The 22,553-nt window shown below is 36.6% G+C and overlaps 1 protein-coding gene across 2 annotated transcripts in view; it reads left to right on the top strand.

Annotated features, from left to right (window-relative positions):
* Positions 1-22,553, top strand: part of FBXW7 (F-box and WD repeat domain containing 7) — a 219,574-nt gene that overhangs the window by 191,332 nt on the left and 5,689 nt on the right. For both annotated transcript variants that reach the window (XM_052654428.1, XM_052654429.1), the window contains 6 exons: positions 352-493; positions 12,079-12,213; positions 16,780-16,903; positions 18,631-18,767; positions 19,720-19,833; positions 21,052-21,233. In XM_052654428.1, coding sequence (XP_052510388.1) covers positions 352-493; positions 12,079-12,213; positions 16,780-16,903; positions 18,631-18,767; positions 19,720-19,833; positions 21,052-21,233 — 834 coding nt within the window. The remainder of the gene's footprint in view (positions 1-351; positions 494-12,078; positions 12,214-16,779; positions 16,904-18,630; positions 18,768-19,719; positions 19,834-21,051; positions 21,234-22,553) is intronic.

Consider the following 22,553-nt stretch of genomic DNA (forward strand, 5'->3'; position numbering starts at 1 on the left):
ACTTTTGTTTAATAATGTTCCTAAAGACCAGTCATAAGACAAGTGGAACCTGAATCTTCTAAGAAAGTATTTTAACATTATTGGTATGTTATCAACAACTTGCAGTTTTGCCATAGAGATTCTGCCATTTGGTTGCAATTAGCTGTGCTGGGATAAAAACAGCTGGTTATGTAGGAGGGAGGAAACTTACCTAAGAATAGCAGAATAAGTTTTGTGTATCCTTGCTTTCTGGGAATAAGCAAGTAAAAATAATAATCTGATGTTTGAAATATACCATATCATCTCATTCTTATTAGAGCCCATAATTCTTAATAAATATCTGTCTTTGCTTCCACCCTTGTATTTGTGCAGTACCACTGGGCTTGTACCGTGTTCAGCAACACCAACGACTTTTGGAGACCTGAGAGCAGCCAATGGTCAAGGGCAACAACGACGCCGAATCACATCTGTGCAACCACCGACAGGCCTCCAGGAATGGCTGAAGATGTTTCAGGTGACATGTCTGAGCACAGTGCTTGAAATGCTTCACTTAGTTGCTGTGACAGTAAGGGATTGTTCAGCCATGAAAAGGAACATGCTACGCCATGGATGAGCCCTCAAAACCATGTGCTAAGTGAAGGGGGTCAGACACAAAAGGCCACATAATGTGTGATTATGTGAAATCTCTAGAACAGACAAATCCATTGCAGACAGAAGGTAGACTAGTTAGTGATCGCTAGGTGACGTTTGGAGGGTAGACTGCCAGTGGGTACTGGGCTTCTTTCAAGGGTGATGCAAGTGATCTGGAATTGGACAGTGGTGATGGCTACACAACACGATGGATGTGTTGGGAGCTATTGAAGTGTACATTGAAATGGTGAATTTTATGTTTGTGAAGTATATCTCAATTAAAAAATGCTATTGAATACAGGGGAACTCAACTTTAAATTTTAACTGTATTAATCAAGAGGGTCCAGTGTTTATTTTGTGTAAAGTGTCCATTTGCACTGTTCATTGCTTTTTAGATAATAAGGTATTTCTTTTTCTCTTTTATGTTTGGATTTCTGGTGTTAGTGAATGTACTTGTTTTCTAAACTGCATGGTTTGGAAGTTAAGCATTTAGGAGTATTAGTCACTGGTAGTAACATCCATCACCATTACCCTCATAGCCTCCAAGAGTTGATGCAACTTTTTTCCATAGATGCCATGCTTGTATGTAGCTTATTGTGCCCAGAATTCTGCTTACTATATTTTACTACCATATAAAGTTTGGGAAAGTTTACCAGGAAGATTGGTTACAACCAAACCTTGAATCTTAGGAATTTTTTCTCTCATGATAGCGATATTAATTTATCTCTTCTTCTAGTGAGATAATGCATAGAAATCAAGTATTTAGCAAAGTAGTTGGCATGGATTAAACGTTCTTTGTAAATAGTAAATAATATAAAGTATGTAAAGTGAAGGCATCTCTGATTATAGCCACCATACTAGTGTAAATTAATATATTTCCTTACGTCTGACTGTTCGATTGATGATATTTTCTGAATCCTAGGGGAATAATGGTTGAAAAAAAAGATACTTTATGGATTTTGTTTATTTCTGATTTTTAAGTGCCCATTTATATAGATCCCAATATTTTAAATACTTGAGCAAATACTAAATGTCCCAGTTTTTTTCTTCTGTAGCTGGAAAACGTACTTGAAGCAATGTTTCTTTAAAATGGATTTCTAAAATTGTTTTCTACTCTTCAGGTAATTTCAGAGAAACTAGAATAACCTTTTTTTAATTCCAGTTGATAACTGAAAGGTTAGAGCAGCACTTCTCAACAGGGGGCAAATTTTCCCGTGGTTGAAACATTTTTAGCTGTTGCAACTCCGAGGTTGGGGTGCAGGACACGGCTGGCATCTGATGGGTGGAGTCAGTGTGAAGGACAGCCACCCTCAACACAGAGTAATCTAGCCCAGAATAGCAGCTATTGAACTTGAGAATCTATGGCTTCGAGGCATGAAAGTTGCACTTTACAGTTATGATGTTATGAACCACTACAATTACAAAGCTTTTTGTTTTGTTTTCATAGTCGTTTGTTAATTAAACTTACTTTCATAAGAATTATTCTCTCCCCTCATCTAAGTTCTTTTACCTCAGGTTCATGATTTATTTTATTTTATTTTAATCTTTTCCTAAACATGCCCTCAGAATTCCAAATTTTTGGTCTCATTCTTTTAAAAAGAGGTGTATCCCCCCCCCCCACCCCCGCCACCATTAGAGGTGAAAAAGAACTCAGACACTTACAACGCCTGAAAGAAATGCTTTAACGGTTGTATCATCTCTGATTGAGCCAAGGAGACAGGAACATGAGTGTGCATTGTCATGCTTACACACACATACAGTGTGAGCAGCACAGCACTTGAGAACATGAAGTGTTCATGTAGTTTTTATAGGAGAGTGCCAACGTGATGGGGAGTTACGCTATCAGTAGTAGTCCTGTCATCAGTGCAGACACCTCCAAAATACGTGTTTTATATGCAGATCTTACCAGAAGGCAGTCTAGACTGTAACTTAATTTGTATGTAGTATGGGCCTTTTTTCCCACCAGTGTTTCAGAGAGTTCCAGAATATTCTTTGCTAGCTATTTAGTTTTCACCAATTTTAAGAGAACACTCTGAAATGCTGATCTATAGTAGAGAGCTTTTGTGCCCTATTTTGCATTGAGGGTGTTTTAGGGAATCCTTTGTTCAGTGTTTGCTTATTTAGCTCACTTATGCTTTTCTTAATGAAATGTCCTCATGGTACCGTGTACTGTATTAGGTCATCAGATCTGAGATACCATAGATTATTAGATGCATCTCAACTTGAGAAATGTTAATTGTAAACTTAAAAAAAAAATTGTTTAGAATGAATGATACTTAGTAAACTAACATACAGAATTATCCGGAAGGCTTAATACTATATTTTTTTCACATAACTATTCTGTAGCAAAAAAATTTACTAGCGACAGAAGGTCAGCTAGACAGATAGATCAAGACCTTAGTCCTTAATCTGCCTGACACACCCATGGCCTCAGTGTGCTGCCTCCTGCCCTTTATTTTCAGGGCTGGTGCCGGAGTAACTAGGAATGAATCACTTGCCTAAAGGCTTGCGATGCTTTAATGCTTAACTTGGAGAGAGATAATTTCATAGTAAAGTGGGGGAGTCATGAGTTGACCTATGTAGTATAGTTGAGGGATAATTAAACTGGCTTGATTTCTACAGATGTGCTGTGGGGCGTTTAATGATGCCTTTTCCGTGGCATAACAAGCAAAATGGGAGAACTTGTCCCCTTACTGTTCTGCTATTGCTCCTAAGACAGTGATACAGCATTGTTTTGGTCCAGCTCCATCTATTCTGACAAAGTATTCTGTTCTCAATTTATAAATTGAATAAGAACAAATGATACACCATTTTAGATAAAAGGAAATTGAAACAGAATGCCACTCTAAAATAGAAGTGCCAATTAGAAACAAAACTAAAAAAGTCCAAAAATTTTGTACTGTTTGAATTTTCAGTTGCCATTGATTTTTTTTTTTTTTTGGCAACACCAGATTGATGCTTTCAGATTATTAATTTGGGAGCAGAGGATTGGTCATTGTTTTGTTTTGTTTACGTCATTTGAGTGTTAATATATAGTTTTTCAGTTGCAGATGTTAGACTAGGTAAAGGTATATTAACATTCTCTGAAAGTGATATTCAGAAGTATCCTGATATAATGAGAAGCACTTTGACTTAGAAGGAGACGCTTTTAGTACCAATTCTGGCTTTGCCTCATAATAACTGGGTAATTTCATTGATATTATGTAACCACTCTTGCCATTGTTCTTATCCTCCGTGAAACAGATACAACACTAAAAGTTGTCAAAAGAGAGAAAACGTGTAAATGTGCTTAAAGCTATACTTGAAAATACAGTAGAAACTCAATAAAAGAAGTATCCTTTGTGAGCCTCAGTTTTCTCAGATCTAAGAAGAGGCTATTAACACTAGCTTCATACAAATGTCATCAGATTAACAGTATCAACATTATTTTAATCAAAGCCTATTTGTATTGTATTAAAACTATGATGTACTTTGAAAATACCTGTTACACTCCTTAATATATTTTCAATAATACAACAGAAAATACTTCTGTGTTTTGAAATTAAAAGTGGAGTAAAAACTACTCTTTGGAGGACTTAGGTTTTATGGTAACACTTAGAAATTGTACATGTTTTCTAACTTATTTGGATCTCTTTTATTTGGTAATCAACAAAATATTAAAACAGATAGTGCCAGAAGTAAATGAATACAGAACTGCTTTGCTGTTGTATCTGAAACAGTCCGATCAAGAAGCCCTGTTAGGTGAGAAAGAGTGGAAGAAGGTCATGTACGTAGCCAGAGAGGACTAAGGGAAAATGTTTCTGTCTAGCATCTTGAAGACTTCTATGTAAAAGTAGACTCAGACCGATTATTGATTTCTTCAGCAAACAAAACCTGGATTATATTCTTTGAGTTGGATTTTGATGTAAATTTGAACTTAACAATTAGAACTGACCCAGAGAAGAATGGAGATACTAAGTATTCTAGTCATGAAACTGTTCAAACAGACTAGATAACCATCTTCTGGAGGTACTAGAGAAATGAGTTCTTCAGCACATGAAACTCAGGTGCTGGACTGCCTGAAGGCATAGAATGTGTGTATCTGAATGAGGTGCTGCCAAGGGTCATCCCCACTGATCACCACTGCTCGCTTGTGAATCATCCGCACCACTACTGGAGGGCTGGTTATTTAAAGCATAACATGCTCCCAGCCCCACCGTGACCACCTCTTTGGTGGTGGATTGGAGGGCTCCCTGATTCTTGCACCACTCAGCCAGCACCTGGGAACCACTGGTCTGATCAAGCCCCTCATTATACACAAGGTGGGGGTCTCTGAGACGCAGACTGATTAAGGGGCTTCCCTGCACTTCTACAGTGAGTTTGCTAGTGAAACTAAGCCCCTGATTACAGTTCAGGGCTCCTTCTACTCTTCTCTACTACTTTCAGGCACTCTCTAATTACCTGAAATCAAACAATACTTTCATGGGGAGTTTTCAAGTCTGCATTTTAATTTTGTACACAAATTAAATTCTGTTTATCTTGATCCTTTCTGAATTTGGAATGTTTTTCCTATCCCCTTCAATATGCTCCCACTAATTTTGCCATGTGAGACCAAAGGAAAATGCTTTTTCCTTTATAAGAACCACTACTTTTCAGAGCAGAAATAAATTAATTATGAGACTCTCCAACACTTTTTCAGATAAAGAAACTAAGGCCTACAGAAGTAAATTCAGTTCAGTTCGGTTGCTCAGTCATGTCCAACTCTTTGCAACTACCCTGGAGCATGCCAGGCCTCCCTGTCCACCACCAACTCCTGGAGTCCACCCAAACTCATGTACATTGAGTCAGTGATGCCATCGAACCATCTCATCCTCTGTCGTCCCCTTCTCCTCCTGCCCTCAATCTTTCCCAGCATCAGGGTCTTTTCAAATGAGTCAGCTCTTTGTATCAAGTGGCCAGAGTATTGGAGTTTCAGCTTCAGCATCAGTCCTTTCAATGAATATTCAGGACTGATTTCCTTTAGGATTGACGCGTTGGATCTCCTAGCAGTCCAAGGGACTCTCAAGAGTCTTCTCCAACACCACAATTCAAAAGCATCAATTCTTTGGCGCTCAGCTTTCTTTATAGTCCAACTCTCACATCCACACGACTACTGGAAGAACCATAGCTTTGACTAGAAGGACCTTTGTTGGCAAAGTAACATCTCTGCTTTTTAATATGCTGTCTAGGTTGGTCATAACTTTCCTTCCAAGGAGTAAGCGTCTTTTAATTTCATGGCTGCAGTCACCATCTGCAGTGATTTTGGAGCCCCCAAAATAAAGTCTGTCACTGTTTCCCATCTATTTACCATGGAGTGATGGGACCGGATGCCATGATCTTCGTTTTCTTAATGTTGAATTTTAAGCCAACTTTTTCACGCTCCTCTTTCACTTTCATCAAGAGGCTTTTTAGTTCTTTGCTTTCTGACATAAGTGTGATATCATCTGCATATCTGAGGTTATTGATATTTCTCCCTGCAATCTTGATTCCAGCTTGTGCTTCATCCAGCCCAGCATTTCTCATGATTTATTCTGCATATAAATTAAATAAGCAGGGTGACAATATACAGCCTTGATTTACTCCTTTCCTGATTTGGAACCAGTCTGTTGTTCTATGTCCAGTTCTAACTGTTGCTTCTTGACCTGCATAAAGATTTCTCAGGAGGCAAGGTCAGGTGGTCTGGTATTCCCATCTCTAGAAGAATTTCCACAGTTTGTTGTGGTCCACACAGTCAGAGGCTTTAGCATAGTCAATAAAGCAGAAGTAGATGTTTTTCTGGAACTCTCTTGCTTTTTCAGTGATCCAGCGGATGTTGGCAATTTGATCTCTCGTTCTTCTGCCTCTTCTAAATCCAGCTTGAACATCTGGAAGTTCACAGTTCGCATACTGTAGAAGCCTAGCTTGGAGAATTTTGAGCATTGCTTTGCTAGCATGTGAGATGAGTGCAATTGTGCGGTAGTTTGAATATCCTTGGCCATTGTTCTTCTTTGGGATTGGAATGAAAACTGACCTTTTCCAGTCCTGTGGCCACTGCTGAGTGTTTCAAATTTGCTAGCATATTGAGTGCAGCACTTTCACAGCATCATCTTTTAGGATTTGAAGTAGCTCAATTGGAATTCCATCACCTCCACTAGCTTTGTTCATAGTGATGCTTCCTAAGTCCCACTTGACTTCACATTCCAGGATGTCTGGCTCTAGGTGAGTGATCACACCATCGTGATTATCTGGGTCGTGAAGATCTTTTTTGTACAGTTCTTCTGTGTATTCTTGCCACCTCTTCTTCATATCTTCTGCTTCTGTTAGGGCCATACCATTTCTGTCCTTTATCGAGCTCATCTTTGCATGAAATGTTCCCTTGGCATCTCTAATTTTCTTAAAGAGACCTCTAGTCTTTCCCATTCTGTTGTTTTCCTCTGTTTCTTTGCATTGATCACTGATGAAGGCTTTTTTATCTCTCCTTGCTATTCTTTGGAACTCTGCATTCAAATGGGTATATCTTTACTTTTCTCCTTTACCTTTTGCTTCTCTTCTCTTCACAGCTATTTGTAAAGTCTCCTCAGACAACCGTTTTGCTTTTTTGCATATCTTTTCCTTGGGGATGGTCTTGATCCCTGCCTCCTACACAATGTCATGAACCTCCATCCAGAGTTCTTCAGGTATTCTGTCTATCAGATCTAATTCCTTGAATCTATTTGTCACTTCCACTGTATAATCATAAGGGATTTGATTTAGGTCATACCTGAATGGTCTAGCGGTTTTCCCTACTTTCTTCAATTTGAGTGTGAATTTGGCAATAAGGAGTTCATGATCTGAGCCACAGTCACCTCCTGGTCTTGTTTTTGCTGACTGTATAGAGCTCTCCATCTTTGGCTGCAAAGAATATAATCAGTCTGATTTCAGTGTTGACCATCTGGTGATGTCAGTGTGTAGAGTCTTCTCTTGTGTTGTTGGAAGAGGGTGTTTGCTATGACCAGTGAGTTCTCTTGGCAAAGCTTTAGCAGAAGTACCTTATAACCTAATTCAGTTCAGTCAGTTCAGTTGCTCGATCATATCTGACTCTTTGCAACCCCATGGACCGCAGCATGCAAGGCCTCCCTGTCCATCACCAACTCCCGAAGTTCACTCAGACTTATGTCCATTGAGTCGATGATGCCACCCAACCATCTCATCCACTGTCGTCCCCTTCTCCTCCTGCCTTCAGTCTTTCCCAGCATCACGGTCTTTTCCAATAGTCAGCTCTTCGCATCAGGTGGCCAAAATATTGGAGTTTCAGCTTCAACATCAGTCCTTCCAGTGATCACTCAGCACTGATCTCCTTTAGGATGGACTGGTTGTATCTCCTTGCTATCCAAGGGACTCTCAAGAGTCTTCTCTAATACAAGTTTGAAAGCATCAGTTCTTTGGCGCTCAGCTTTCTTTATCATCCCTCTCTCACATCCATAGGTGACTATTGGAAAAACCATAGCCTTAACTAGATGGACCTTTGTTGGCAAAATAATGTCTCTGCTTTTTAATATGCAGTCTAGATTGGTCATAACTTTCCTTCCAAGGAGTAAGCATCTTTTAATTTAATGGCTGCAGTCACCATTTACAATGATTTTGGAGCCCCAAAAATTAGTCAGCCACTGTTTCCACTATTTCCTCATCTATTTGCCATGAAGTGATGTGACTGGATGCCTAATTAGTGGCAGTATCTTCTCCAAAATTACAGTTTCCTGATCCCCAATATCGTATTTTTTCCTCTAGACCTCGTTAAAGATCCATGTGGTTTGTTATTTTTTTTTAATATATTCATTAACTGCAAAGTTCTAATCCTTCCCTTGCTGGTAAACCACATATGTGTCAAAATTGGGAACCAATATTGGAAGCAGACTAAGCAAGCAAGTCCCAGTGATACAATCCAGTATACAGAATAGAAACTCTCTGTGGAAAGAGTTTTGAGATAGCATTGGTGCAGTATTTCCTGACTCTTTGGGGATTCATTCATTTATTCAACAAATATTTACAGAAGAACTGTCAAGTGCTAGGCCCTAATTTGAATTTGGGATACAATAATGAACAAAATAAAAACTCTTTTCTGAAAAATTTTAGTCAGGAAAGGGAGGGGCTTTCGAAATGGTTTGCAATTTTTGAAAATTGCACAGAGAAGGTGTTAGAGAAGGAATTGGGGAAGTAAAGCATGTGGGTGCCTAGGGAAAGAAGAGTCTAGGAATCAGAGGAAAAGGCTCTGAAGCAGGGCATGCTGGGTGTGTTTGAGGCACAGAAAGAGGATCTCTGGCTAAGGCAGAGTACACGTGGGAAAGGAAGAGGAAAGCAGAGCCTCGTGGGCCAGCCTGAGGACTTTGGTTTTTACTGCGAGTGAAGTGGGAGGGCTTCAAGCAGAAGAGTGAGTTGACTTTCAGCACTGTCGCTCCAGCTGTTCTGCGGAGAACAGAACTAGGAGGGCAAAACAGGAATAACCGAGGTGAGAGACAATAGTAGCTTAGGCCATGGTAGTCATAGTCAGATCCTGGGTGTATTTTGCATTTTATGACCGTAGAAGAAACTGATGGATCAGAGCTCTGATGGTGAGAGTGAGGGAGTTGAGGATGACTCCAGAGTTTTGGGCCAAGCTAATTTAATAACAACATTTTACTGAAATGGGGAGGATTGTGGTCTTGCATATTTGAAGAGCAAGATCATGGATATAGTTTCTATTACATACCCAAGAATATATGTTGAATAAGCAATTTTATATACAGGTCTGGAATTCAGAGAAGAAACCCAGGCTGGAGAGAGGAAATCTAGGGCTGTGTAGTCCAGACCTTTGTTGGAACTGCCTAAGAGATGTGACTTAAGTAATTGGAAGGTTGAATATGTATGTTCCTTGAAAACAGTCTCATTTATTTGTAGCTTACAGCTTATGTTACTGATTCTTTGTTAGTAGTATACGTTTCAGTAAAATGTTATAAAGTAACATCTGCTGAATGTATATGTAATTCAAATTGAAATATAATTTAAATTTTATATAACTTATCAAATATTTTAAAACAAAAAAATATTGTTTTAAGTCTTAGAAGCATTTTGCTCTATGGGCATTATTTTCATCATGGCCTTTGCCTTAAATATATATTTAAGATTGTGGCACAGTTTCTAACATTTACCTAAGATCTGAATTAGTTATTTATCTTCTAATCTAGTTTTTTTCATTGTATACTTCCGCCCCTAAAATCCTATATATATATATTCTTTTTTTATCCCTGTCAGAGGCTTCCCTGGTGGCTCAGTGGTAAAGAACTTTGCAGGAGATGAGTATTCAGTCCCTGAGTCGGGAAGATCCCCTCGAGAAGGAATGGCAACCCACTCCAGTATTCTTGCCTGGAAAATTACATGGACAGAAGAGCCTGGCGGGCTACAGTCCATGGGGGCGCAGAGACTGGGACACAACTGAGCATGCACATAGGCACACAGCACTTATATACCAGGCGTTGATACCGCTTTTCTATTCCTTTTTTACAAACGGTAAATAATACATTAACTGAAAAAAAGAAAAATATTAAACATGCATAGTATATTAACAAGTCAGCAGTTATCTATTACCCAAAAAGGGCATGTTTTTATACTAGTGTCCATGAATCCTAATCATGTAGATAGAGAAGAACAGCATATTAGAAGAACCGACCTCTTCCTGTGAGGAATGTAAATCAATAACTCAGAGTTTGTAGTACTGTTACTAAGTCACGGATGAGTGGCAATTGATCAGCATAAGTTTTGTCAAAGAGGTAAATTTTGAGCCAGGATTTGAAGCTGTGTGAGGAAAACAGTGAAATAAACTTCAGATTAACTACTTTTAACTGGTCAAATGAAGGAAGAAAATAAAAGTCACTCAGTTGTGTCTGACTCTTTGCGACCCCTAGACTATACAGTTCATGGAATTCTCCAGGCCAGAATACTGGAGTGGGTAGCCTTTCCCTTCTCCAGGGCATCTTCCCAACCCAGGGATCGAACCCAGGTCTCCCACGTTACAGGGGGATTCATTGCCAGCTGAACCACCAGGGAAGCCCTTTAATTGGTCATGTATGTGCATATACACATATATGGATATTTTTAATTTCTATGTATAAATTTTCACCCTAACCAAAAGGGAAACACAGTGAGTACTCAAGGAGAATGTTCTGGGTATGTGTGTCAAGGTAAAAGAAAAAATACAGCCTATTAGAGCCTCTGCTTCCTCATATTTGAAGGTAAAAATGGAGATACTCCCCAGAGTTTTTATGATTAGGTGAGATGTTTGTGACATTATTATGTAGTAGTGCTATGGAAGTACTGCTGAAGGGTTTGCTAGTTATTAGTTTAGCCTACACTTTAAGATAGAAGAGATAGGATTCATTGCAGATTCTGAAGGGGTAAGTATTTTAAGAAATACTTTAAAAAGGCGTTCAGTGACCTCAGAATATCTCAGTTTTCAACTGTTGTCTATCTCATGTATGACAAAATCCACGTTCCTAGTTTGAGCAAAAAATGGAATGTCAAAATCCAGATTTTTCTAGCTCCAGACCTTACATATTGTTCTCTCTTCTCCCATTTCCAAATGGACATAATAATTCATAAAGGTACTATATCAACTTGCTGAAGGATGTTTCTTCATCTGAGTGTTTCAGAGTTACTTAAATGTTTTCTTTGACTTTTGTGCCTGAGAGCCCTGACGTTTTAAATGATTCACATGTCTGTCTAGTTTTTCCTTTTAAGAATCATGGCATTTCTGGGCAGGTGTTCCTCACTGAGGGGAAAGAAAAAGCAACCCCATTAGTATAGTTTAATGGAGCTCATATTTTTGAGGTATAATTGCTTTTGTTTTTCCATGATATATACTTTATTTCTTATTCTCTTTTATTTTAACCTTTCTTCATATTCTGATTTTACTGTTAAGTCAGCTGCCATTTACTGTTGTTTGCTGTTTTTATTTGAAATTATTTTCACATAGCAAATCAAAGCCCTTTTAATTTGTGGAAAATATGTGTCAAATGGGCACTCTAGCCAGTTATTAATTTTTCTCTAGTCGATGCTGCTAGTCTTCTCTCAGATGAGTGCCTTACTAAAACCATGAAGTTTTATGGTGCCCACTGGAAAGGAAGGGAAGAAAGGAAAATCATCTCTCAAAATTCTCTCTTTACTCAATAGTCCAAACCAATGTTTCTGAATAAAATTTTGATTTCTCAACCAGTATCTTGGTGGTAGATGAACATATCAAAATTATAATAATATGCAGAAATATTTTTCTGTCAAGCTCAAAGCTTTTACAAAATAAAGATAGCTAGTAAATTTGAAGAGGCTCAGTGATTAACACTTCAGTGTCTTCTTTTGTAAGTAGCCACTTTTTATATTGTGTGTATAGATGTTGATTTTCTTTTATGAGTTTATAATTTGAGATATTTATTTAAGTAATAAAAATTTCTAATTCCTCTTTGATAGAGCTGGAGTGGACCAGAGAAATTGCTTGCTTTAGATGAACTTATTGATAGTTGTGAACCAACCCAGGTAAAACATATGATGCAAGTGATAGAACCCCAGTTTCAACGAGACTTCATTTCCTTGCTCCCTAAAGAGGTAAGGATTATCAATTATCTTCTTCATTGGTGCTATTTGAAAATATAAATCAATAGCTACCCTCTTTAGATGTTGTTGTGCTAATTACAGTATTCAGTATTGTCAGTTTAACACTTAATTAGTGTTAAAGGGGGCTGTAAATGATAAGCTGCCATAGTTTAGCATAATTTTCAGATTAAAGTATACTTACGGAGTAAGTATCTTCTCTCCACCACTGGAAGAAGTCATACATGAGACCAAGCTATTGAGTTTCATTAATTTGATTGTTCCTTTACCAAGATTTTTTTCTCAGCTGATTTGAAGTCCAACCTTTAATTGTCTTGGTGTATTCATTACATTAGTAGATTTTTTTAAAATTCTGATTTTATTAAAACAGCAGGATTTTTTCTTATTTTGTTGCTTGTTTATCCTAAGTCCCTTTAAGACTAATAGTTTCATAATTCTGTTGGATTGTACTTCTCTGTGAGTTACATTATGTGATTGTTTTGAAGTATATAAAATTTCACATGTGTATCTTCTGTTATTCATCTCCCTTTTCACCCCATCACACACACGCAAAAATCACAGATTTCCCATTCCAATTACATTTCTTAGAGCATTTCTTTCAGAAGTACTTATACCTATTTGTTTTAATGTCTTTGTGTAACATAAAGCATCTTTGTTTCTTGATCATAGACTATGATCGTATGTGTACCCCTGACTACATAAAGAAGGCATCGTTTAGATGCAGTTCCTTCGTTGAAGTTGTAGGCATCATAGTTTCATTTTTGTCAGCAAACAGAAATAACATTAATCAGTGCGACCAAGATTTATATTTTCACAAAATTTTTATATAGATCAGCTTTATAAATCAGCCAAGAAGACAATATAAAATACCATTTATGTTCATATGAATACAAAGGCAAACAGTCCTGAAACTTCAAATTTGAAGAGAAAGGAAGTTGATTTCTTTTTCAGATAACCACTCTACATATCCTAAGGGTATTAAAGATAGTCGTGATGATAATTTCACATTGGATATTTATAAAATTGGTTTCATCATAGTTAATGGATGAAATTATGTATAACTCCAGGAAAAATCAAAGTGGAAAAAAACCCATCATTTTCCTGAAATGTTGCTACTTTGGAGTGATTTTTTTAAATGACATTGTTCCAGAAAAAAATTTGTATTCTTGCTGGCTCATTCTAAAACTGAACCCTTTGGATAGATTTGGCTTATGAAAGTGACATATGCTCTCTTTACTTCCAGAAGGGTGCTAATAATAGGAAACTGTTTATATGTATTTGACCAAAAGTGAGTTTATTCACCTTTGATATGTTTTTCATAGTTTTCCTTGATAATCCTCCGTATTTTAGAAGGTAGTATTTTTGTTAATATAGACTTCTGTCTGAGTCTAGTTTGTCCTCTTCTCTCTAAAGATTGTGAGCTTTTTGCTTTATTTGGATTTCCATAGTAGTTTCGTAACACACACAAAAAATGTGATTTATAAAGATTGCTATGAATCTAAAAAGTATAATTTCTTGATAACCATGGCAATAAAGATTTTCTTGGATTGTGTTCCTTTTAAGATTGCCTGAGGGCAAAGAAGTGTTGCTAGACACGAGAATGAGTGAGCCTGGCTTAGCATGACACTTGTCTCCCCCCGCCCTCTTTAACTTATTTCTTGTTGAAGTGTGGTTGAATTACATTGTTGTGGTGATTACTGTTATACAGAAAACTGACTCAGTTAAACATACATACACATTATTTTTCATATTATTTTCCATTAGGGTTATCACCGAATGTTGAGTAAAATTTTAACTGCTAAAAAAAACACTTTCTATTTTAAAAAATGCTTTATTTTATATGTAAAGAAATAATGGTATAGATCTAAAGTCATCAAAGAAACTAACATCTTATTGGAGACTAAGTACTATTATTATTTAATGATAATAATGTCAGGAAGTGAACTTATAATAATTTTTTATAATTCCTTTCAACAGATCTCAAAGTCCTTTACCAACACTTACTTACTACTCTCAAAAACCTTGACAAAATATCTCGCTAGTCTCACATGGGAGACTTGTGATAAAGACCATTATCCTTAGTTTGTAAGGAAATGCCAAAAAGAGCATAATGGTAACAGTTGATTATCTACAACAAAACCTAAATTCTTAACATAGAATTGGCCAACATTCTGTTTGTTCCTTTTTTTTTTTCATTAGTTTAATTCACTGAAATATAGCAATTCTGAGAAAGTATTATCCACTTTTAAAATATAACATGGTGGTCTTTTATATAAGTTATAGCAAAAAACAAAAATTAGCAACTGTAATTGAAATGACAAGTTTGGGCGAGGAAAATAAAATTATCTGAAATAAATCTTCAGTTTAAGAGCTTCTCTTGTGTGGAAGTAGTCCTTAGGAAGAATTACTGGTCTAGAGTTCACCTTTAATACAAATGAATAGAAAATTGCATTCGCTAGACCATTTGATGTGACTCCCAGAAGCCTGTAGCCCCTGCTCTTCAGTGTTGTAGAGAAGTAGTTTGGGACAGTGCCCACTGTCTGTTCCTGTAAGGAACCCCAAACCTTGTGTTCTTTGAGGAACTGGTATAACTAATTACTGTTTTGTTTTGCTTGGCAGCCTAATTGAAAAACCATGTAGAATATTGTTGCCAATATATTTTGTATTCTTCTTCTGCAGTTTAAACCTTCTCTGATTTATGTTTTTCCTGATTCTGATTTTCTTATTAATATTTTTCTATTTGGCTGTGTGTATTTTCTATAACATCAGGATGTTTTGGTGGAATAGACAAGCATTTAATAAGTTGAAGTTCATCGTTGAGTTAGGGCCTTTGCTGTTTTAAAAGGAATGGGTGCCAGTTACCTATGGAGTTAGTACTTCAACTTTCTTTACCACTTGAGTGTTTCTTTTACATTTCTTTTTAGTGCATTCAGACACTGGACTAGATGATATCTTAATAAAGGAAATTTTGTCTGTTAATTTGCAGATAAACCTTTGAAATCTGAGCTACTCTGGATTTGTTTCTTAGCATTTAAGATCCATTGAATGTTTCTGTAAATTGCCTGTTTTCAGCTTCAATTGGATTACTAAAGTATAGACTTTCATTTGACTAAATATCTTGAGCATTAAGTATCATTTCTTTTCCACAAATATAACTTTGTACCTGATAATTTCTATGTTAAATGTCAATTTCACATAAAAGACTAATAGTATGATATTAGACTGACACTAAGAAACTTGCCTAGGCTTTGATTGATTGATAATTTCAAAATTAAGTGGTTTATGGATATCCATTAAAAATATATTATCAAATTATCTGTGTGTATTTGTATATGTGTGTGTGTATATATATATGTGAACACATACACATATATAGATTTTTGAATATAGTTATGCTTTTTTATTTTAAATGAATTTCCATGTATAATACTGAATGGTCTTTTCTGATAGACCAAAAATAATTATTCCACAAAAATTTTTTCACTGTCATTTGTCAATAGAAGTATTAAATTGAATACTGACTGGTTGAAATACTTTCTATAAAGAATATATTCAATAAATATGTGATTAATGATGAACTCTGTATAAAAAGTCATTGGGAAAGCATAATTTATTTTATGTAATTCCTCTTTAACATAAAAAAATTATTCAGAATATGTTTTTACTCCCAATATGAGCCTAGGCCCTTTAAATGATAATTTGTCTTACTCTAAAGTTAGTTTACATGAAAAGCCAGCTTTTTTGCTCTGTTTAGTTCATTCTATCCTAACATCGTAATTTCAATTTTTATGTGATTTGTGAGGCTAATTGAATGAGCATAGTCAGAAGCTGTCATTCTCCCTTTCCTCCTCTTTTATTTATTCGACTTGACTTTACACACTGGAAATAAATTGGTGATTTGCAAGTATTGTAAACAAAATTTATAAATCCATGATATGTCAAAGACCTAACTCAAATACACAACCCTATTTGGCCCATCAAGAAAGTCCCCATAAGCAATATAAAGGAATTAGAACCCAATCACTTTTATAAGCCTTTGTCATTTACAAGTAAAGGGTGTGAGTGTTTGAAAAGTTCATCATTCTGATGTAAACACTTTGATATGATAAAGAACTATGAATTATGTCTTTTCAAAGGATTCTGAAATCATGCCACACAGAGTATATAGGAATCTCATTTTAAGTGAAATTGTATTTTAGTAAGGACAGAAAAAGTTAACATTTAAAGAACTAATAAAGTAAAAATATATATAAATAGATTTGATAAAATCCTTGAGTCGGGGCTCACAGAGCAAAGGCAGGAGAAAAGGCAGAGGAGTTTAGTAAGTATTCCTTGAAGGGGTGAGGAGTTAACTAGGGTCAAGTTCATAAAAATCAAGAGGACATTTTAAAATCTGGTGTGTATTTGTTAAAATTGAATATTAGAAAGTACTGCCTTTCCATAGTACTAGTAACTAGAATGTAAAATTATGTTACATTTATCTATAAGCACTTTATCCTATGGAGAATGTTTTCTAATTAAAAAGAGGTGCGTGGTATGCTATGCTTTTTCTTTTCATAGCTGGCACTTTATGTGCTTTCATTCCTGGAACCCAAAGACCTGCTGCAGGCGGCTCAGACTTGCCGCTACTGGAGAATTTTGGCTGAAGACAACCTTCTCTGGAGAGAAAAATGCAAAGAAGAGGGTAAGGTTCAAAATCACAGAGAGAAAATGTTTATGGTTCGAAAAAGCAGAGTGATTCTGAAAACAAAACACAACTAAAAAACAGTAAGTTTTATGTGCTTGTAGAATAAAGTGGTGAATCAATTTAAAAAAGAACTTTGGCTGCCTATCAAGGAATCAAGACTGCATCTTCATTTGCATTCACCTACATATATAAAATCCACAGGTTATTCTGCATGTTCAGATGAGCCAAATCTTGGCACTAACCCCTTTAATGAGCACCGTAACTAACAGTGAATATATCTGATTTGCTTCCCGGTCTCCAGTAGAATTAGTAAACAGTGAGAAAATCAAGATGAAGACAATATAAACATAACCCCCAAATTAAATTAGCAATTAAATACTCAAATTGTAGTCTATTCATTTCTTCCACAAATATTTATTAAACACCTCTTATGTGCTAGATCACTCCCATAATCTTCCCACCATGGAGCTATCATCCATATTAATTCCAGAAAGAGCATGTTTTTTCCAGCAGGCATCTAGAAAAATATTATTTTTGAAAACTATGCTAAAATATTATCTGCCTTCGACAAGCAAACTTTTTAAGAAAGAGTCGTAGACGGTAAGACAGATGCACTGTCGGGCTCTTCCACTTCATGGAGACCATAGTGGAGTGGGCAGCACTGATGGTTAGCAAAGCTGGGAGGTGAAGATCCAGAATCCTTGGTTTCTCATCCTGCCTCTGCCCTGTCTGTGGCTTGGACTGACCAGGAAACCCTTCCTTCTTAAGTCATCATAAAGTAGGATTAATTATGCTTGCTATACTTGCTCTCATACAATCATTGTTTTAATGACCTTTTTAAAACGTGTGATAATTTATACATAAAATAGAATTTATCACTTTCACCATTTTTAAGTGTGTGTTGCAGCGGCATTCAGTCCACTGACATTGCACTTGGCCCTGCAGCCATCACAACCATCCATCTCCAGAACTTCATCATCTTCCCAGCTGCAGCTCCATGCCCATTTAACAGAAGCTCCTTATTCCTCCTCCCCACAGCCCTGGAAACCACCGTTATTTTGTTTTCTGTCTCTATAAATTTGACTGCCCTAGGGACCTCATGTAAATATAATCATACAATAGTTGTCTTTTTGTGACTGTCTTATTTCACTTAGCATAATGTCTTAAAGATTTATCCAGACGTGTCAGAATTTCCCCCTTTTTTAAGGCTAAACATTCCATTGTATGTATATACCACTTTTTTCCTCCATTTAGCCATCAGTGGACACTGGGTTGCTTCCACCTCTTGGCTGTTATAAAGAATGATGGTGTGAATGTGGGTAGACAAATAACTGTTCAAGTCCCTACTTCCAGTTCTTTTGGGTGCTATATCCAGGGTGGAATTGCTGGGTCATGTCGTAATTTTATGTTTATTTTGAGGAATCGCTATACTGTTTTTCATAGCAGCTACATCATTTTACATTCCCACAAGCATTGCCCAAGGGTTCCAATTTATGCACATCCTCACCAACATGCTGTAGAATTAATTCTAAGAGAGAAATTAAATAGTTAACATACAACATGCCATACAGAATGCAAAATTTACATGATTGTTTTGTCATAACAGTGTTCGGGTTCTGCATTTCAGTGGTTTTGAGCATAGGAGAAAATGAGATACATTATAAAATGTGTAATTTGTATTATTGGTAAAGGCAATTATACTCTTTAAATGTTCCAAATTTTAGGTATTGATGAACCGTTGCACATCAAGAGAAGAAAAGTAATAAAACCAGGTTTCATACATAGTCCTTGGAAAAGTGCATACATCAGACAGCACAGAATTGATACGAACTGGAGGCGAGGAGAACTCAAGTCTCCTAAGGTAACTGAACGCAGTGCACTCTGTAACAGAAACCATTAATGAGTGCTATTAGTACACAGTGTACTCTTTCACTACTGGCAGGCCGTATAATTTGACAGCCCGTCTTCTGTAGAAGGAAAACAATATATTTTTAAAATAACAGAAAATGTAACTGACAGTGTTCCTGTTTACTAATTTTTCTCTAGTCTGACAACTAATTGTACTTTGTACTTGAATAAATTGATGACTAATTGTACTTGAATAAAAGATACGAGTTGATTTACCTGTTCTATCTATTGCATGTAAATGAAAATTTCTGAATATCCTGTTGAATTTTGTGTCATACTTATACCTAAGAATTTGTTCCCTCTCTGACCAAGCATGATTTTTTGAGGAATGCCCATGTTTGAGGGGCTTGTTTGGTAATTTTTGTGTGTTTTAATTTTATGAATTTAAGCCCAATTCTGATTTTCTGCCTTATAACATTTCAAGTATATAAAGCATGGCAAAAATGCTTGAAATTCTTGGCTGTATTTTTTAACTGGAATAAAAGCAATTTGGGGAGACATTTTGTATTAATACATACACGTTATGACAGACTTTTTAAGTTGAAAAGGTTGGTGAGTATTGTCTTTCTGCACTTAGTAGGTGCTTTTGTTTTTGTGTGTCAAAATTGCACAGCTGAAGTGCATATTCTTCTTGTTTGAGAAGATGAAATAGATGGTATAGAAGACATTTGCCTTCACACCATCTTGATGAGGTTTTGACCGATTTTAGTAGTTGATGTCTCATGGATGGGTAGTAGAATATGGAAATAAAATGTTTGGTCCTTGATTCATCTGCCAGGAGGGAGACTTCGCATTGTGTGTAAATTTTTGTTCTAGAAGTAGACTGCGTTCCTGTTGCTGCTCATGGCCCCACTTTCCTTCCGCCGGTGCTTAGCGTGTCTCTGATATGCACATCTGTGTTGTAGGTGCTGAAGGGACATGATGACCATGTGATCACGTGCCTACAGTTCTGTGGCAACCGAATCGTTAGTGGTTCTGATGACAACACTTTAAAAGTTTGGTCAGCAGTCACAGGCAAAGTAAGTTTCCTTCTTTCTGCACTTCATAACATCACTGTTTGGTACATATTCTTCGCAAGGACCAACCAGTGAGATGAAAACAAAGATTTGTTTTTGACTCCAGCTTAGTTTGATAGCAAGTATCAGAGCTTCTAATTTAGCTTTTTCTTTGGCATGAAAATGATGTTTCTCAAGGTAGGGATGTCATTAGTTTCTTCTTCATTTAAATAGTTGGTCTCTGTTTGCAACTGTAGGTTAAGATTTTACAGATGTGGTGGTGTGGGTTTTTTTTTTTTACCTAATTTTCCCCACTTTTATTAACCATCTAAGTTATCTCTCTCTCCTTTTTAATCTTTTTCTAAAAGATGATTGAGGGGTATTTTTCCTTTGAAACTTTGTTGATAACCTAACTATAGTTTAAACGTTAAATAAATCATGTTAATTTTGATTTATCTCAAACCCTATAAGTTAGAAGTTAAAGCGGGCTGTTTAGTTAAATAAGAGTTTGAAGAAAACAAAGCAGTCCAGGCTCACTGCATACAATGTAACTCTTTAAGGATTCTCTTCTGAATACTTATTTTTATCTGTCCATTGGAAAATATTTTTGTGAATTAAGTAATTGACCACCTAAAAAATAATAGAAGAAAGTGTTGGCAGGGGGAAAATCTGTGTTTTAAAATGTTGATTCTTGGGCAGAAATCTTCTAAATATTCCAAGTCAGATGTTACAATTTTTTAAAACAGTTCCATATTTCCATAGTGTAGCATTAGTCTTGGATTTATTTCAGAGTTTTAATGTCTGTCTTTACCTGTCTAGAAGTGCCTTGCCTGGCTCCTAACTATTGCCTTGGGGCAGATTCAGATGAAATGTGCTATGTAGCCACACCCAACCCTGTTGGCATTCTTTCACTGAATCCATTCCCATGGAAGAAACCAAGTTGCAATTTTAGTATTACTATCAGAGGCCAGGCCAGAGCTGTCATACTTTAGTCAGAAAGGTTTACTTTCTACATCCGTGCTCCTAAATTGTGTGTGTGTGTATAAAATGCAATGCTGCCAAGTAAATAAAGCAAACAAAATAGTGATGGGATCATGTTATATTGGTGTGAAAATTATTTTCTGATATGCTGACATTCCAATTGAGTAAATAACTTTAGTCCAGATTTTAATGAGCTACTAAAATGGTATTTACATTGTTTTTCTTTCTACCTCAAAGTAATCATCTTAAGTGTTTTTGCAGTGTCTGAGGACATTAGTGGGACACACAGGTGGAGTATGGTCATCACAGATGAGAGACAATATCATCATTAGTGGATCCACAGATCGGACTCTCAAAGTGTGGAATGCAGAGACGGGAGAATGTATACACACCTTGTATGGTCATACTTCCACTGTGCGTTGTATGCACCTCCATGAAAAAAGGTAGGGGAAGTCTTGTAGAGCTTGGGAATTCTTCCTCTGTTACTTGTGAACTTGGGGCCTGTTGTGCAGAGTCCGGTTGTACAATACTTACTGTGTCTAGTGGAGGGTGAGTGCTAATGTGCTTGTAAATTAGACTTTAATTATTCAGCTTCAGATGTTTGTCTGCTAGGAAAGCAGTGGGGTATTGCCTTAAAATCGGGCAGTTGGCATTAAGTCTCCTTCCTCATTTAATGGTGGGGTTGGCTTCCACTTTGAAACGCCTTGTTCTGTGATCTTGACGGATACCTTAGACTTCGTTGTCCTAAATCTTTGATGACTCATCATGTTAAAAAAAAATATTTGAGGTAGGAGGATATATTTTTGTTGGGAGGACAAATTCAGTTATTCAGGCTTCAAGCCTCTGAGTCTCTCTAGTTACCCACCCAGCACCCTTCCCCCTCTCCATTGTCTCCCCTGTGTCCAGGCAAAAGCTGAGTGAGGTTTTAACTCATTGTCATTACCTGTCACCTGAACTGGTGACTGAGCTTTCGTATTTGGTCACCTTGCACACAGCTGGCAGAGAACCTCCTCTGATTATGGTAGGACCACGAGCCTTTGGGAGCCTTCTGTTGCACCCTGAGTTAAGAAAGAAATCCAGTTTTCAGAATAGTTTCAGCCAATGCTAGCCTTTTTCTTCTCAGTATCTTTGCTGTTGCTTTTATTTCCTGCTACAGAGCCCTCCTATTAAAAGTCCTTTTTGTTTTCCATTGGCGTGTCTTCATGGTACTCCTGTTAAACAGGTGTGATTTCTTACCTATTTTGTCAGAAAAAGTCTCTCTGAAGGGTCCTTACAGTGAATCCACTCCAGTTTTTACTGTTCATTCTGTCCATGGCATTCTTTATTAAGAACCATTTCATTAGACATATTTCACTCAAGATTTGTAATCCATGAAGAAAAGTACCTTTTTCACTTGTGACTTGAATCTACTTTGAACAGTGTGCTCTACTGTTAAAATTGGGGGAGTTAGTATCAAGAGACCTTGCAATTCAGTTTTCAGTATGTTCTGACTTAAATGTCTCAATGCTTCCATTTTCTACTCTTCCAAACATGGAAAGTGGTCTTTCTTTATCTCTTAGGAATAACATTAAAGACACCTGAGTTTTCAGCTCTCCTTTGTAATCCAAAGGTGATTACAGTATTTGTATCACTCTTGTTTACAGAAGAGTATCACTTTAATAATCTTGGGTCAAAATTTTAAGGGATTTCTGTTGCTTCTACGTGTGTATCTTCTAAAAATCTCTATATCTTAATGCCCTCGTAGCCTATTGAATATTTTAAAA

The sequence above is a fragment of the Budorcas taxicolor genome, chromosome 17 (genome assembly GCF_023091745.1).
Source record: "Budorcas taxicolor isolate Tak-1 chromosome 17, Takin1.1, whole genome shotgun sequence".
Classification (NCBI taxonomy): Eukaryota; Metazoa; Chordata; class Mammalia; order Artiodactyla; family Bovidae; genus Budorcas; species Budorcas taxicolor.